Source organism: Zophobas morio, unplaced genomic scaffold (assembly GCF_036711695.1).
Source record: "Zophobas morio isolate AGI-343-1 ecotype UQ-CSIRO unplaced genomic scaffold, CSIRO_AGI_Zmor_V1 ptg000108l, whole genome shotgun sequence".
NCBI classification, from domain to species: domain Eukaryota; kingdom Metazoa; phylum Arthropoda; class Insecta; order Coleoptera; family Tenebrionidae; genus Zophobas; species Zophobas morio.
Window position 1 is genome coordinate 2,131,996 of NW_026972213.1, and position 18,515 is coordinate 2,150,510.

At 32.5% G+C, this 18,515-nt stretch overlaps 1 protein-coding gene across 2 annotated transcripts in view; it reads left to right on the forward strand.

The window, feature by feature from the left end:
• LOC135144631 (tenascin-like) overlaps positions 1–18,515 on the forward strand; it is a 29,670-nt gene that overhangs the window by 7,294 nt on the left and 3,861 nt on the right. For both annotated transcript variants that reach the window (XM_064076672.1, XM_064076671.1), the window contains exons 2-4: positions 16,171–16,265; positions 16,312–16,434; positions 17,325–17,462. In XM_064076672.1, coding sequence (XP_063932742.1) covers positions 16,214–16,265; positions 16,312–16,434; positions 17,325–17,462 — 313 coding nt within the window. In that variant the 5' untranslated portion in view covers positions 16,171–16,213. The remainder of the gene's footprint in view (positions 1–16,170; positions 16,266–16,311; positions 16,435–17,324; positions 17,463–18,515) is intronic.

Consider the following 18,515-nt stretch of genomic DNA (forward strand, 5'->3'; position numbering starts at 1 on the left):
ACAAACTGACACATGTGTCTTGTAAAACGAACAGTTTTTCATTTTCCTATCACTTTTAAAATAATAAGTATTTGATATAATTCTCTTATATTTGTTAAATAAAAAAAATCTAAGAGCTTTTCAGTAAATAAGGAAGTCATACAAACCACAAACCAATAATGTGAGTGGTGATTTTACTATGTTTGCTTGCGTGACTTGTACCAGTAACATTAATAACTGAGTTTATGAAAACAAATCTTGTGCAGATGCAAACATTTTAATCGACACTAAAACTTCGGAAAATTACAGAACAAACTGAAGCATTTCAAAACGTTCTCCTTTTTCTCTTTTCGCCTGGTGAATGTTAATCACCTCAGGAGTGATTAACAGGGCACATATTTAAGTATCTTGTTAAAAACAAACAATCATAAAACGGAATCCACATAAATACAAATATTTCAAAACTATTTTTTTGTGTTCAAGTTGATTGATTAATTATAAGTGTCAAGTGAACCCTAGACGCCCAAATTAAAATTGATTGGCGCACTTTTACAAAGCTCTGCTGCTTTAGAGATGGGGATAATTAAAATCCTAAAATTTAATAAACGCTGTTAAAAAATTATGTCACTTGACAAAAAAGCCGCTATGATATCATAATTCACAGCAATTTAAGTTAAATGTTTCGCACATTTTTGTTTTATACAGTTGTCTATTCTTTTAATTCAAGTCAAGGTCGTTCAGACGCTGAATTTTAAATTCGCATGCTTCGGAAATCTTTGATGATGTTTTTTCGGATGTGAGTTTTATTTAGTAGAACCGATAAAATTCACAGCGATGAAATACCTGAATGACCTGAGAAAAACTATCATTAGCTATAAATAAGACTGCGATGTTTAGGTTTTAAATAAATTGTCAAAATTACATTAAAAGATTAGTTTCTTTTGGTGCTTTAGTAGATTTATTAGTGCGTTTATAATGTTACGTCGCGTCAAAAATGGCTAGGTAATTTAAATTTAGTATAAGGATCAAAATAACGACTAAAAAAATAACAAGTTTTATATTACGGAATTGAAGAAACTTGTCTATTTATTTTGAGGAAATTCAAAAATGACAAAATCCTATAATGAGTTGCTGGCAAGTTTTCAACTAGCATAAAACACAAAATGTAAAATTTATTCTTCGTGTTTTCGTTAATTTCGTCGTCAGCTACACATTTTATAGATACGGCAGCAACAATGGATTTTTATAGCGCACAGGGTATTATAAGTCGATATTTCATTGTGTGTCGTTTATAAATATCAAAATTTATTGTATTTGTATCTTTAGTGAGTTCTTTATTGTTTTGTTTTGAAAATACCTATAATTATAAAATTTTAGCGGATGTAAATTATTACATGTCCAGTAAATTAAAATAACAAGGAAGAAGAAGAAGAAAGCACTAAAACAGTTTCTGGGAGTAACACTAAAGTAAGTGGTCTGTCTATACATTATCTAACGTTTTTGGCCTGTTCTGTGTAAGCAATTAAAAAAAAATAAACAATAGATATACAGCACTTTACATCAGGATGTGTTTTTAATAAAAATCTGTTTACAATTTTATAAAATGACGATAATTAATTTTTTGATAGGGATAAATATTTAATTTTATTACAATATAAAAACAATTACACAATCAATTTTACTGTGATGGGATGATTAACTTTCTGGCGGAAAATAATAAATAAATAATATTGGTTAATGTTCTGTGACCCGTAAATCAACATTACTGTGCTAAAAATTGCGAAAAAATCCGTGATAGATGTGAACTATAAATTGTAAAATTTGATTCATGGTTTAAAATTAATTTTTTGAGTACTCTTTACGATTTCATTGTGACCATTGATTAATTTACCGAACTTCCCTCACTCCTGTGGTATATGCAATAAAACAAGTTGAGTTTAGGAATTTTCAAGATCCTTACAAATTCTTTCAAAAATAAAACATAAAGGGCGACAAAGATTTTTTTGCATTCTTAAAAAAAGACTTTAGAAGCCCCTCAAATTTTTTACATCTTTTTTAAAAATAAAACAACAAGTGTGCAGCAATTTTTTCAAATTCTTTCGAAAATAGAACACGAGGGACCCTAAACATTTTTTAAGCATTTTTTGAATAGACATATTTTATTTAGAATGAATGATAATGATTTTGTCGGGTTTAAGAAAGCGTTTATTTGAACTACTTTTTACACTTTTTTATATGACAATACATGAAAAAGAAACACAATTATCACTGGTAAATCAATATTAATCAACTAGGTAGAATCGTTCGTGAAATGACTCTAATACCTTTAAAAAATCATTCTCGTGTGCTAAATTACCATTTCGTGCATCTCTAAAGCAGACGGCTATTACCAACAAGTTCCCTATTATATTGTCTAAAATAAAATAAAAGCAGTTTACTTTTCTATAAAATTCCCCTATACAGTATAGTAATTTTGAAGTCCTTTCGCTCTTTTTTAAGGCTTGAAATACTAGTTAGCTAGCATTTTTTTAGCTTTCCGCTAACAGAATGTTGCTTAACACGAACCCAGAAACCACAAAAGGGTTGAAATGCAGCCAACGTTGTATTAAAATTGTATGTGTCACACCAACTCATTAGAAACTATGTTTTTGGAGAGTCCTCAGGGCAGCATTCTAGTACCCACCTTGTAATATATAGTGTATACTTTTCTATGTCAGTTTCAATTAGTTTGCTCACGGAAAAGTAAATGTAGAAAGGGCGGGAATTTTAATTAAAAGATAAAAAAACATGTAATAGGTTTTCAGAGCCCTGTTTCCAACGAATATTTCACAATGACAGCCATTGAATGTTCACGGCCTTAAAATCCGCCTAAGGAAAGACGTTCATAACACTTTCGGAAGGCGTGTGTCCCACATCAGTATAAATTACAGAACACGCTTCTTTCGTTCTTATAAACCTTTATATTCCTGTAGAGATTGATTGTTGTTCTACAAACACAAATGTTGAAATTTCGTTTTGTAAAATTTAATTTGAAAATTATTTTTCACACTAGTGAGCACCTTCCACACTTTGAGCAAAAATGTGTTAAAGAAACTGAATCAACAATTCAAAATTTATAAATTATTATTATCATAAATTGTATTGACGTTGAAAAATTGGACAGTAAACGTGAAACAATTTATTTGAAGCAACAGAATTGCTTCAACTCGTGAGAATTATTGACTGCAAGGTGTGAAGTTGGTGACTGATGTTGCATTCCACATCTTCAATAAGTCTTCCGGGTAATCCTACTTCGCTCTAACTGGAATCATTAACGTGTCCTTCCGTACTTCTAGAATTAGATTTCCTAAAATATACTGAGAGTGTTGCAGTTGACGCCGATGGTTGACGTTTGATTTCTGTTTACAAAGTTGTTTTTTTTAATGATCACTTTATTTTAAGTTTACATAAATTTAACCAAATTAAAATAATTTATTTTCATGAATATTACGAAAAATTGAACCCCCAAACCGTAATCAATTCAGCATACATGTTAGAATAAAGAATAATTTTGATATAAAAAGTGTAACATTGTTATCAGAATTTTGAAAAAAAATTATAAAAACCGTTTTTAATTTATCATCAGTTGTGATGGTATCTTATCAAAATTTCTACTGAGACAAATTGTAAAAATGCGTTCTATAAACGTACCCTTTTTACAATAATCTTTATCCATAAGTTTAAAAATATTGAAACAAATTTCAAGTGAGCAAAATCTGAAATAACATGGTTAATTTTTTTATCATATTTGAGGTGAAACGACAAATTTTGTTCTGTGCTTTACAATTTACAAACATAACGTGAACGAGAGATTTTCGCATTCTACAAGCTCAAAGTAATTTGATCATAATACTTCTTTAGCTTTGTAGATAGTTGAGAAGAAACTGACTACATTGACGTTCATTATTAAGCAGATAATGTCAGTGTTTACTCCAGGGAGTCTTAATATGTCTTCATTTGAGAATATATCAGATTTCTACGGTTGATAATAAATGATTTACGTTGAAAGAAAGTCGGTAACAACTCAGTGTTTTGACGTCACAGAAATTAATCCTACGAGATCTTAATATATTGACATGAAATTATAGTTTTCTGAAATTTTTGATAGATGATTAATAATGAAAGTTGTACCGCTCCCTATAATGTGTATTGAATTACTGAAGTTAACGGAAATTAAAAAATAATTAGTCCATAATAATAATTATCTACGAATTCATAGTTTCTATACTGTTTTTGTTTTTACAATTTGAATTCTACTTTAACCTAATTTTGGACTGTCCGGAAGTTTCAAAATAGAGCACGGTAATCTGAATTAAGAAATAAAATCTGGTGACAACTATTTGTTTCTTCAAGAGTACCACTTCTGAGATCTGAACAAAACAAACAAACGAAAAACTGTAACAGTTTTTTTTACAAGAATGTGTAAAACACATGCGGAATTCTTCACATAAATGAATATAGTCGTAGAAAAAATGTATGTGTACCAGGTGCAGAAAAGATACTATAATAATTATGTGCTAACGCTCGTTTGGCATATTTCACACACGCATCATAATCAGCTCTTGCAGCACCTTGTACTACACCTGTAGTTCCCTGAAAAACACGACGTTCAAAATTATACACAGTGCCTATGCACTTATCTATACAAGTCTTGAAATATGTTTTGACACAAGTTGATCAACGAAGCAAGAGAGGGAGGAAATTAGGGAGCTATAAACGAAAAAACGTTATTGCGGTAGCGTTGTTGCCGTATATTTTTGATACATTAACAAGAAAATGATGATTTTAGGTTTTGACATTTTATTTTAGGAAATTTTATTGCAATTACAAAATCTTAGAATCAACTAAGAAATTACGTATTTTGTTCTTTAAGGAAGAAACCAGTTCTTCTATTGGGCAAAATTTGTTTTATAAAGTCATTATTATGATCCCTGTAAAAAAGTCACGTTGACAGCACCATCGGGCAATTCCATATGGTAGGTGATTGGCAAAACGCAACTTTGCTATGAAAGGTACAACAGAAAGCCATTAGTTTTTTTTTAATTTGCAAAGATATCATCGAGTACAGTTGTTTTCTATTTAAAAACATTCTTCTAGTTTTATATTACAGTCTGGTTCATTTTTTAACTCATTTAACTTTTCCTAAATTTCTTGACTCAACAGTAAATTTATATCCAATATTTTTCAAAAATTTACACTAGGAAATCGAGTGACTTGTAATTGATTTTCACGACCCAAAGTTTTTAGCACGTAAATCCCTATGACCAGCGTTAAAAAAGACGTTAACCCCTGTCAGAATTTTAAAAATTTGCTTAAAATTTTCAAAAAATATTTTTATTTTTAATAATAAAATAACGTAATAAATGTTCAAAATATTGTCCATCATTTCTTTCACATTCACCAAAACGATTTCAGAAAAATGTTTTAACTTTAAGGTTATAACATATAATGACTCTAATCGTCTCCGTTTTTTTTATGTTCTAAATTATATGTAGTAAAATAAACTTTTTTTAATGTACTCTACATCAAAAATCTAAGGGAGGTCATATCGCAGTTCATCGGGAGCCAAGTAAGAATAGTACTGTGTGATGTGTTCTTTTAGTATTCACCATAAATTAAAAGCATATCAGCTTTTTCATCGTGTCATCAGGAGTTTGACTAAAAAATTTACCAGTTTCTTGTTCAGTCACTGTTTCGATATTTCAAGAAATTAAACAGAAGTATCAACGATCCCTTGTAAAATGCGATTTGCGTGTTGAATTCAGGCACGCTCTTCATTACTTGTGAACCACCCTATATAAAAAAGTGATTACTCCTATTTATTTTATGTATTCGACTGTGTACGGAATTTTGGAATTATTAATAACAACACATGCAGTGGCGGGGTAAAGGGGGGGGGGTGTTCGCTATTCGCCACTGATACCAAGCACCAAGGGGTGTCAACGACAATTAACTCGCACAGAAAGAGAATACTTACAGAAGAATCACTCTGCAAAAACATACAAAAAAAAAATCGGGACGGCAGACAGACAGACGGAAAAGGGAGACTCATTTCTTCGTACTGAAGGAGTTATGAAAAGTCGAGAAAATGTAAAAGTAGAGAGTCGGCCGACGTACTTGATTATAATACTTCCTTCGCTTACGCATGGGAAGTAAAAATAATGTCTTGATAGATTTTACGAAGAACTGGACCATCGTTACATATGAAGATATTTTCGTAACATTTACTGTTGTTTATATAATCCGTTGACATTGCCGTTGAAAGTTAGCACGTCGTTGGGGTTACGTTCGAGATGACCAACTTTTAAGTGGAATTTATAAACTTGCTGTTGACGTTGAAGTTCCCGCTGCAGTTGTTGTTGCCAAGGACGTTGCTTTTATAGCTGAAAATTGTCAGTTATAAACTCCGTTGACAAGTTACCGTTGATAGTAACTTTGATGTTCAACTTTTGCCGTATTTATATATTTTCCTTTTTTTCTTAATATACTTATATAGTATTTCTTGGACAATACGATACTCAAAAACATGTTTTTAATTTCTTGTAAAGAAGTAAATATTTTGGAATTAAGCTCCGTCCCCTAGGTTCACGGCAAATAAAATAAATCATCACAATTGAGATACGGCGGTGGGCGGATTTACATTTTGCCTTTTTGTTTCAATATTATGTAGATTTCTTTTCACAACATAAAACCTAAAACATGTTTAATATGGAAAATTTATATAAGGAAATATCAATTTTGCAAATAGACTCCGCACCATAATTGCAAAATCCATATTTCCTTGCAAAAATGTACTCCTACCATTTTAAACATGTTTTAAGTTTCTTGTTGTGAAAAGATGACCACACATATTAAGAAAAAAAAAAGGCAAAATGTAAGCCTCGCTCACAACCCCCCCATTTCAATTGTGATGATTTTTTATTCGTCGTGAGCCAAGGGGGCGGAGTTTAATTGACTTTTGAGTATCATGTTGTTCAAAGAATGCTAAACAAGCCAAAAATTAAGCCCCACCCACATCCATCCCAAGCTCAATTGTGATGAATTTTTCAGTCGTTGTCAGATTGAGAGGCAAAATCGATACTTTCCTACAAAAATTTACCATTTTGCAATTACGCTCCGCCCTTCGGTCTGACAACGAATGAAAAATTCATCGCTGCTCGGCTTACGATGAATTAAAAAAATCATCAGAATTGAGATAGGGCGGGTGGGCGGCGGTTATATTTTCTTAACATACACAGCCACCTTGTCATAACAAGAAATTTAACATGGCTAAAATGGTTTTTGCAAGGAAATATGGATTTTGCAAACATTTTTTCTATTGCAAAATCGATGTTTCCTTATACAAATTTTTCATTATAAGCATGTTTTAAGTTCCATGTTGTGAAAAGAAGTCTACACATATTAAAAAAAAGGCAAAACGTTTTGCAGTTAAGCTCCGTCCCCTTGGCTCACGACGAAATAAAAAAAATCATCACAATTGAGATAGAGTGGGTGGGCGGGGCTACATTTTGCCTTTTTTTTCTTAGTATGTGTAGACTTATTTCGACAATATGAAACTTAAAACATGTCTAAAGTGGTAAATTTTTGTATTAATCAACTTAAATCCTCCACTTTTCTTCTACAACTTCTTTAAATACGGCAAAAGTTGAAGTTTATAAATGACAATTTTCACCTCTAAAAGCAACTGCAACGGGAACTTCAACAGTATAAATTTATAATCCCACTGCTAACGTCATCAAAAAAAGATGTTCATGAAGTGGTTCCAAATCTAACAGAAATTTACGATGAATTTTCTGCAGAGGACATAATGTTGGAAATTTTACGACTTAGAAGCCGCCAGCATTTCTTCCCAAGAAGCGGGTCAGTGGACTACATTGCAACTTTTCAGATTCTTCGTAAAATGGCGCTATTCTGAGTCTTAGTAGTATTAGGTTATTTTGGTGGTTTTATGTGAAAAAAGCTTTTCAAAATTAAAATTGACAAAATCGTGCATAAGGTCCACAAGAGCTAAGCGCAACTAAACAATCTTTCCATTTTATCAATTGAAAAAAAGAGGTAAGTAAATTTTGCTAACGTCATAGAATGTTTTGCCAAAGTAAATAATAATAATAATCTATATTAATAAAAATGAATCGCCGAAATGTATGTACGCTCATAACTTCAGAACGACTGCACCGAATTGGACGATTCTTTTTTTTATGTGTTCCTTATTGTCAGGAGAAGGTTTATATGTAAGAATATTTATAAAAAATAAGACGGGTAAAAGATAAAAAAAAATTTAAAAATTTTGCATGGGAATCGCCACTTCGAATGAATTTGAATAGTTGGCGTTCCTGACGGACCTGTCGCCTAACTGACGTGTCACACAAAACTATTTCTTCCGTGCGATTGTGAAAAGTATTATTGCATTTCAAGTCGTTGTTTGTTTTTTCGTAACAAAAAACGTCGTTTATTTTAATAAAAGTGTTCGTTAAAGTGAATTTAGTTACGCATTGCAAAAGTTTCTTATTAATTTTGATCTGCCATTCTATTTACGTATATTCACTTTGTTGGTTTCGACAAAACCTAAAACTTTACCGTTATTCGAGGATTTAATTTGAAATTTTCAATATTTTAAAATTCTCAAGACAAAATTTACAGATTTGATTGACGGTGAAAATAATTCTGTATCGTTTTATGCCGAGAAGACGACAAGCTGACATACGTCCACGAAGTCAATCAAATGTCCGACGAACTACCTCAGGTGCAAATCGCAATGATTTATTTCATGGGTAATTCGGATACGGAAGTTGATCAGCGTTGTGCTCATAATAATCAACATAATAGTCAAACATTGAAGCGAGACATTGGGTGGTATGAATAAAACTGAGTAGATACTCATATTCGAAGTACGAAGTACCTATTTGCAAACATTGTATCTCCCCGGACACAAATTGAACATCTACGGGTTTTGTGAGCATTTAATCTAAAAATGAGCATCGGTGTGGCAAATGACTATTTGTCCTTATAAATAATAAATAAAATGTAATATATTTTTGTTTCCTTAAGAATACAAAGTTAACAAAGTTAGTTGAGTTACAAAAGTCTCTTTTGCTCCACGTTGGCCACCAACGAGCGATTTTCAAGATTTTTGTGAAACTTTGCTGGTTTTGAATTTGAATTTTCCTCGATAGTTGATGCTCAGCAAGAACCACGGGAAGGTCTGGAGCAGATCTCGCTAGGAAAGGAGAGAGCTAGGATTTGTTAATGAGGGATAGAACGTTATACAGTACAATACAATTGAAATACAATACAGGTACCTACAATCTAACTACAATACAGAATACACTACAGATACAGATACAATTCAGATACAATACAAATGCAAAGTTAGTAGCCAATACACCACCGGAAGAAATTGTACCAAAAATTGAGAATGTTGCAAAATGAAAACCCAAGCAAGCACACCCATGGAACTCGGAACGAAATCTATTGGTCGCAGCGCTCACACGCCTAAGGGAGACCCCAGCCGCATAAATCCAAGGCCGACTGACCTCATCCTTATAGGAGATGCGACCCAGCGTCTAAGGGCCAACAGAACCCCCCCAGGCCAAAGCGTCTGACGACATGGAGAATTCAGTCCCGGAACCAAAGAATGCACTGTTGCAAAATTAAAACCCAAGCAAATGCACCATGAAAACAAAGTATTTGCACCACTGGAGCTAAATTGGCAAGACCCAAGTTAAGTTAGTAACACATACAATATACAGTACAAAATGCTTCAATTACAAAAGTTACAATATACAAATTTCTCCACGTTTGCCACCAAAGAGCGATGACTTTGCTCGCTCGTTGCTGTTGCCCAGCAAGAACCAAACAATACGAGGAGGTCTGGAGTGCGTCTTGCCATTAAAAGAGAGGACTAAGGTTTGATAGCATGGGTGAAGGACACCGTATTTTGTAAATTTGGACGCCGTACTTTAAAAATGATGAATACCGTATTTTGTGAATTATGAACGCAGTACTTTGTATATTCTAAAGGCGTACTTTATCAGTCCTGAATGCATGTTATTAACAACATATTAAAAAAAAAATCGGGCATTTTTGGAAAAATATCCACTTTCCTTCGTGTTCACAGCACTTAACACAAAACATTTTCGCTAATATTTATTAACAATAAATTAGAAATTCGCGAACACGTGCTACTTTTAACCCAAAACGAAGCTCCAATGTTGCTGCTACCAGACCGGAATCAAAACTGAACAGAAAGGATAGCAAAATGTGACCTTTTATCTGGTAGCTCACGTGACAGTGACATCATCGTACGTCACGATGAGATTGCAAAAATTATTTTTCATATTTTAGATCAGAAATTGTACATTTTCGGGGTTAATTTAACAACGTTTAAACAAACTAATTTGTTTTTACTAACCTCGTGTTCTTAGGAAAACGGATTTCGGTTTAATTATCATATATTGATAGTTATCATATTTGAACATTATGAATTGTATTAATTATGTTTAAATTTTATTTAATTATATCGCGAAAATGTATAGCTTTGACCCACCAACTTCAATCGTTTCGAAAATTTATCCAAAATGTAAACATTGTCGACCAAACGAATCACGGAATCCGATAAATTAAAACTGAAGTCGTACTTACCCTGTTTTCGGTCCTTTTCGGAAAAATATCCATTTTCGTTCGTGTTCACAGCACTAACTCAACATATTTTCCGTAATATGTATTAATAATAAACTATAAATTCGCTAAAACGCTCCACTTTTACGCCGAAATGAAGCGACGATCTTGCCGCCATCAAACAGAAATTAAAACTGAACACAAAGGACCGAAACACGTGACCTTTATACAAGTAGCTCAGGTGACATTGACGTCATCGTACGTCACGATGAGATTGCAAAATTTATTTTTCATATTTTGGCCGGGAAAATGCACATTTTCGGGGATAATTTAACATTGTTTAAACAAATTGATTTGTTTTTAATAATTTCGGGCTTGTAGGACAACGGGTTTCGGTTTAATTATCATACATTGATGCTTATCATATTTAAACATTATAAATGATATTAATTATGTTTAAAATTTATTTATTTATGTCGTGAAAATGTATAGCTTTGATCAACCGATTTCAATCGTTTCGAAAATTTTCCCAAAATTTAAATATTGTCGAGTGAACGAATCACGGAATCCGATAAATTAAAACTGAACTCGAACTTACCCTGTTTTCGGTCCTTTTCGAAAAAATATCCATTTTCGTTCGTGTTCACAGTACTAATACAACACATTTTTACTAATATTTAAATATATAAATTAGAAATTCGTGAAAAGAGCCCTACTTTTAAGCCAAAACGGACTCTGATGTTGCTGCCACCAAACCGAAATCAAAACTAAACGCAGAGGACCGAAAAATGTGACCTTTTATCAGGTGGCTCACGTGACAGTGGCGTCATCGTACGTCACGATGAGATTGCAAAAATTATTTTTCATATTTTCGCTCAGAAATTGTACATGTTCGGGGTTAATTTAACAATGTTTAAACGAACTAATTTGTTTTTGCTAACCTCGTGTTCTTAGGAAAATGGTTTTCGGTTTAATTATCACATATTAATAGTTATCATATTTAAACATTATGAATTATATTAATTATGTCATTTCTGCAACTCTTGAGTTATTTTCTAAAATAAATTGACTGATCCGTACATTTTTTTGTCACTGTAAAAGCAAATCTAAAAAATATGAATGCAATGATAAATTTACGAAAATATACTGATGATATTTTGCACATTTTAGATAGGATTTATTTGGCAAAATCTTGAGATGACGTCATCAAGTTTTTGGGCTTGATAAACAGATATATTTTAATTAAAAACGTACCATGTCAAACAGTAACTTCAAAACGTCTGCAATAAATCTAAAAATTTAGTTTTGCAATTCTTGATTCAATCAATAAAATAAACTCACTCAGTGATTAATTTTTTTTGAGACACCCCCTATAAGCAAAACTAAAAAATATGAATGGAATGATAAATCACAAGTATAGTCTCATCCTATTTTGGATATTTTAAAAAAGATTTATTTGGCAAAATTTTGGGCTGACGTCATCAATTTTTTGGAGGAAGTAAGTATTGTTTTGAATAAAAATTTATTATGCTTATCAGATGTTTAAAACATCTGCAAGATTTCAAAGCATTCGGTTTGCAGATTCAAAATTAAGTTGTAGGTGAAACGAAGTTCACGGGGTCAGCTAGTAATAATAATAATAATAGAATTTATTTGCCCAACAGACACCAATTATAGGACAAAATAAAAAGTAATACAAAGTAAAATAGATACAAATAAATACAACAAACAAAAAATCTAAATCTAAACGTAACTGTTACTAATAATAATTTATAACAAAATAAAGAAATAAACTAGCTGAAATTGCAAACTACATCGTAATAGCAAAAATATCATCATATTCTTTGTTAGCATTTCTAGACATGTGAGTAAAGGGAGCTTTCCAAAGAATATTGGTTTTAGGAGTTGGAAAATCAAATGTAGACATATGACGAGTTGCAATCCGTGGGACAGAGAAATTTAACGACGACAAGAGATCAGGACAATCAAGTTTCCCGTTCACCAATTTCCATGCAAAGCTGGGACTATGTATTTCTCTCCATCTGGCAAGACTTATGACCCGATGTCTTTGCATCAACATATTGTAATCAGCATTTCGCTCTGGATAAATACCTTCACACCTAAAAGTCAAAAATTTCAAGAAGCGACGCTGAATTTTCTCAATTGCGAACTGGTGTGTAACATAAATTGGGTACCATACAATAGAAGCACACTCCAGTTTACTGTCTATAAATGTAAAATATAGAGTTTTAATTAAACAAGGGTTCATAAAGCCAATTGGTATATAAATCCCAACATTTTGGAAGAAGTTAAACATATGTCACTGATGTGCTCAATAAAAGATAACTGCGGATCAAAGGTAACACCAAGATCTTTAACAATTTCTCTCTTTTGTAATGATTGGTTACAAATTAAATAAGAACTAGGAATTGGATTTACTTTTTTTGTATAAGTCAGATAGAAACACTTATCAGGATTTAGTCTTAATTGCAAAAACTGACAGCCATCAATAAACAGATTTAATTGAGCTTGAAAATTAATATAATCAGATTCATTGTTGATAGAGGCATATAGTTTTATGTCGTCCGCATAAGCTACTATTTTACACTTCATAGACGCAAGCAAATCATTGATAAACAATCTAAATAGTAGCGGACCCAAATTAGAACCTTGAGGTACCCCAGAGGATCCAACATAACTAAACGACGTGAAACCATTGTAAAAAACAAAATTGATTCTATTAATGAGGTAAGACGCTATGAGTTTTAAAAAGGTAGACGCAAATCCGAATGCACTAAGCTTTTGCAATAAAATACTGTGATTGATGCTATCAAAAGCACTGAAGAAATCGGTGTAAATGACGTCAACCTGCCCACGATTGTCAAGAATCTCACTGAGATATTGGGTCAAGGTAGCCAGATTGGTAACAGTTGAGGGAGCAGGAATAAATCCATGTTGGTGTGTTGACAAATGACTTACGAACATTGCACAAGATGTTTCTATAAATGACTAACTCGAATACTTTGGCAAAGTTAGAAAGAATTGAAATGGGTCTGTAATTATTAACATCTGACTTATCTCCCTTTTTGAAAATTGGTGTGTTTCTAGCACATTTCCAAGAGTCCGGAAAAACAGAACTTTTTATAGCTAGATTGATTATGATTGATAACGGTTTAGCTAACACAAATCTAGCATCCCGAACAAGAAAACTGGGGATAAGATCCTCACCAAAAGTAAGCTTGTTTGTTAAAGTACTTCTACTAACTGTTCCTCCGTAACAGGCTGCATACTAAAAGATAATTTATTTGTAATGATGTCGGGAATGCCAGTGTTTGCACCAGAAAGATACACATTTGAAAATTTTTCGGCAAACATATCCACAATTTTCTGGGGATCATCTGAGACATTTCCATTATAGGTGATTTTGCCAGGAATACAAGTTGTACCTTTCTACGTATTTCAATAAATTTTTGGGTGTAGAATGAATAGACTGTTCAATTTCTCTAAGATAATTATCATGACCTGACCTGATTAATTGTTTTACCATTGCCCTAAGCCTTTTGAATTCAATGTGACTGTACGTCTTCTTCCACTTCTTTCTGTAATAATTCTTCATTTTTAAAGTTTCAATTATCTGTTTATTAAACCACACTGGGTAGCTAGACTTTTTAAGCCCGGAAGCACGTTTAGTATTTGTTGTTTAATTATATGGGGGGTGCTCAATAGAAAACCGCCCTGGGTGCCAAACCACGCTACGCCACCACTGAGCACATGCGACCATTTCTGGATAGTTTACACAGTAAAAAACATTTGCAAACAAAACCAAAAAACAAGAAGTTTAAAGGAACATAAGTAATGTTGTTCATCAAGCTCCATATTTTAGTTTACTGTACATGACAAATGTTGAAAAGTGTTCTAAATTATGGCAAAATGGCATAACCACGAGAAAACGGATGCTACAAAAAAATTAACGCCAAACATAATGTGTTTGCTAATTGAAGTAAAATTGAGATTTGCAAAATATATTAATAATAATCATAGTTTTTTGCCAACTGGGGCAAGATCTACACAACCTTCATAAATTTCAAGGCAGAATTTGACAAGATTAGCAAAACGGTATCATAAAATAAAATGAGGTAGCAAATACACAAAAAAAGCTCATACCATTAAAAGTCTCCTGGTGTAGAATCTTAAAAAAGGAGAAGATGTGGAAATTATTACTATGAGAGAAGACATAAAAAAATTTACAAAATGGTGTCTTTCATCCGTGTTAAAAGTGCCAAAAACTACAAAAGAAACCAAGGATACCAGTAGAGTTGAGTGTGTGGGGTAATACTAATAGTTAATTATGAGTTTTCCACGTTTCACACATTTTGACATTTACATATAATACGCCGTTTGTCTACATATTTTTTTAATAAAAGCTGTGTGACTGCTTGTTAGCATTCTTTAGTAGTGTTAATTACAACGTGAAACTTTCATGTTGATTTTATATTTCAGCAGTGCAGTATGTTAAACATAAATGTGAGCGACTGTTAAAAATAGAAATATTGAAGTGAAATAAATTTTAAAAACTATTAAATGTTAAAATGGCCAAAATCCAAACATTTTATAGAGCGACTGGACGTTATGCAAATTTATAAAAACATGCTGTAAATCCAACTTTTAAACTTTTTGGGGTTTTAGAAGTACAGTAAGTAAGAGTTTACTGATTAATGTATTAACATCTACATGACACAGCCCATGCATCTGTGTTTTGACAACAAAGTGATTAATATTTTTTACATGGTAATAAATTTGAACGCCTTTTTGTACAATCTATTTTGACGACATACTGACGTACTGACGAGTATGAAGCTGGTTATTGTATGATGAAGAGTCAAAAGTGAATAGACAGCAACGGCTGCGTATTTACTTTGTACATAATATCGTTCGACCAAGTTTTCTGTAAGCGATTATGAGACGATGTTACTTATGAATACCAAAAATGATGCGTCATATAGAATATTAGAGCGCGTAGCGAGCGAGACGTTGTCTATACAAAAGTGCGTATTCAAGCTCTGAAAAGAAGCGACCGCTTTTAATCAATATTTTGACCTTTTTGATATGCAGATTAACATTTTCGACCTCCTTGACTGTAATTATTGAATTAATGTTCTAAATCTTGCGTGCACTAAGACAACTGTTTAACTTAATTAAATTATTGTTCACATCAAAGTAGACACAAAAAGATAAACACGAGGACGAAATATATATCTATATATTTCGTGAAACACCGTTCTGACGTGTATATTATTAATAAATTTTCCCAAAATTGTCAAACATTTTAATTAAAATGTCCATGAATAAACAATGCAAACAAAAACTCAAAAATGTATTCAAAATTAGCTGCGATTAAATGCTTTTGTTTTTGTCCTTTTGCGGGTTTGTACTTTTATCTTAATGACATATACGCAATTGTTTATAATTTTGCGTACGATTTTTTGTATAGAAATGTTAGTGCTCATAGAGATAAATAATACATTTTTCTTGCAGATAAGACAAACAGTTCCTTGTTGTATCCAGCAAAATCACTACCATGCTGATCGAATACCTCATAATCTTGACTTTTACATTCAGTACAGCTTCAGGTAAGTATATAAATTAATTTAAACCAGTTCTAACATACAATTCTAGGTTCTGGTCTGCATGGACCTTGTGAGGGGAACGAGCAGTGCGGCACCCTTGATACTTACTGCAAGAATGGTATTTGCGTGTGTAAAGATGATTTCGTCGTATTTTATGACCACTGTGTCCAACGTAAGTGGAATGAATAACTAATTATTTTCTAAAAGCAAATCAGGCGCCGCTGAGAGTCCTTGATAAGATCGACTACTACAAGATATTGCTATGCGGGAACATCAATAAAAAAATGCTTGAACAAGTGTTGACTCTTTGTAACAAATTCGAAAGCGTGGAAAGATTAATAGACCAGACCAACATGTTTGGGCGAAAAAAAATAAGGCGGTTTATAGCGTCTATTGGATTATTGTGGTAATTAAGAGTGTTGTTTGTTGTGACATACTGTTAGACAAGATGTATGACTGTGGTGTACGTAATAAATGATGGGGAGATTTTTTACACTTTTCCCGATATGGATAGATCATCTGAATGAACTACAAATTAATTTATTATGGCTTATAAGATCATTTGTAATTTTAATTGTTTAAGCGCTGTTTAAAGTGCACTCCAGAAATAGACACGGCTCTGATTTCTCGGTACTTGTCAATAAACGCATTTTCTTCGGAATCATTCCCTCAGAATGCCGTCTCACTGATGCCACTGCAGATACAACCCAAGAAAAAATTATACCATTAGTATGCTTAAGAAGCGTTGAGTGTGTCAGCAACAATAAAAATCATTGTTTGCGAAATTTATTCCAGCAAATCAAACACGCCGCACAGAGAAAATAAAATACCATTTACAGCGCATCGAGCGAAGCCACTTGTTACATTCCTTCCAATTTTCGCATTTTTTCCAAATGTTTTATGGTAGCGCTTTACGATGACTTTGTATATTTTAATTAGGAAGCAACACTTACAAGCAATTAAAACTTAATGTGTACCATTTCTCGGCTGTAAATCATCCGTTAGTTCACGGACTGTCAGCAGCCCCTAATAACTTTTAATTTTTATCGCGCCTCTTTTTAGTTGCCACTCCCCACATCCAGTGCATGCATAAATCAAACTGCATCGCGATTCTGGGACAAAAAGGTTTCTGCAAGAGTCACAAATGTGTCTGTAAATCATTCCATCATTTTTATAACAATCAGTGCATCAAGAGCAAAGGTAAGGCAGGGAGTATTCTTAAACTTAATACGTAATGTAAAAACAAAATAACAACACCCTCTAGCTCGCTTAACATGCATGAAGACAAAAATCCCGTCCTTTGTGAAGCTTTAACAATTAACTCATTATGAATTTATGACCTCTTGTTTTTTGATTTTTTTCATGTTTCAAATTTACACATGAACAAGGGAATATAACATAAATAAAATTTAGGCAAAGTGGATAAAATTTATTCATTCGCTTATATTATACAACATTTTTTCCAATAACTAAATTAAAGTCCTTTCGATTAAAACTACATTTACATTTATAACTGGAGTCTGGAATATTTGCAATTTACATATCGATTATTGTTAATGTAACAACCAGATCCATTAAGATCTGCACAAGTTGAGGTGATCAAATAAAAGCGGTTCGCGCTAATTCATTCTTGCACATTTAAGATTATTTTACATATTTTTACACATTTTTGCATATTTTTGCGTCTTTTTTGATATTGGACAAATTTTCCCGATACTTAAGTTTTAATTATAACTAATAGCACCGACTTTGAAAACAATTCGTCAAAAAAAATTCTCGTTAACTGGGCCACTGTACTGCAACGTAAATATACCTGGGCCGGAAGTCTAAAACCTCTTCATAAAATATTGCTAACTAATAGCCTACGAAAAATCCTTTGGCGTAACCATTTTATCCCAAACTTTATTTGTTCAATTCATCGACGAAATGTTAAATTAGGTTGGAGTCCAAAACGTTTCTGATCAAAGTCACCTCTGATCCTTTGAATTAAATACTGTGTGTCGTTGATTATCTTTTTTAAGTATAATTTTTAATATCAATTTGACTGTGAGAAGCAGACGAAAGTGTCTGTGACAAACACGTGCTATTTCATATGTACACTGCGTTTCAAATAAAATGCACCACCTAGAAGGAGTAGGCGTAGAATGTTGAAATTTGGTGGAGAAGACTATTGCACGTAGACAAACATTTGATTAAAATTTCAAAGAAAAAATAAAATGTCTAACACAAGAAATGTTAATAATGTGTTAAAAT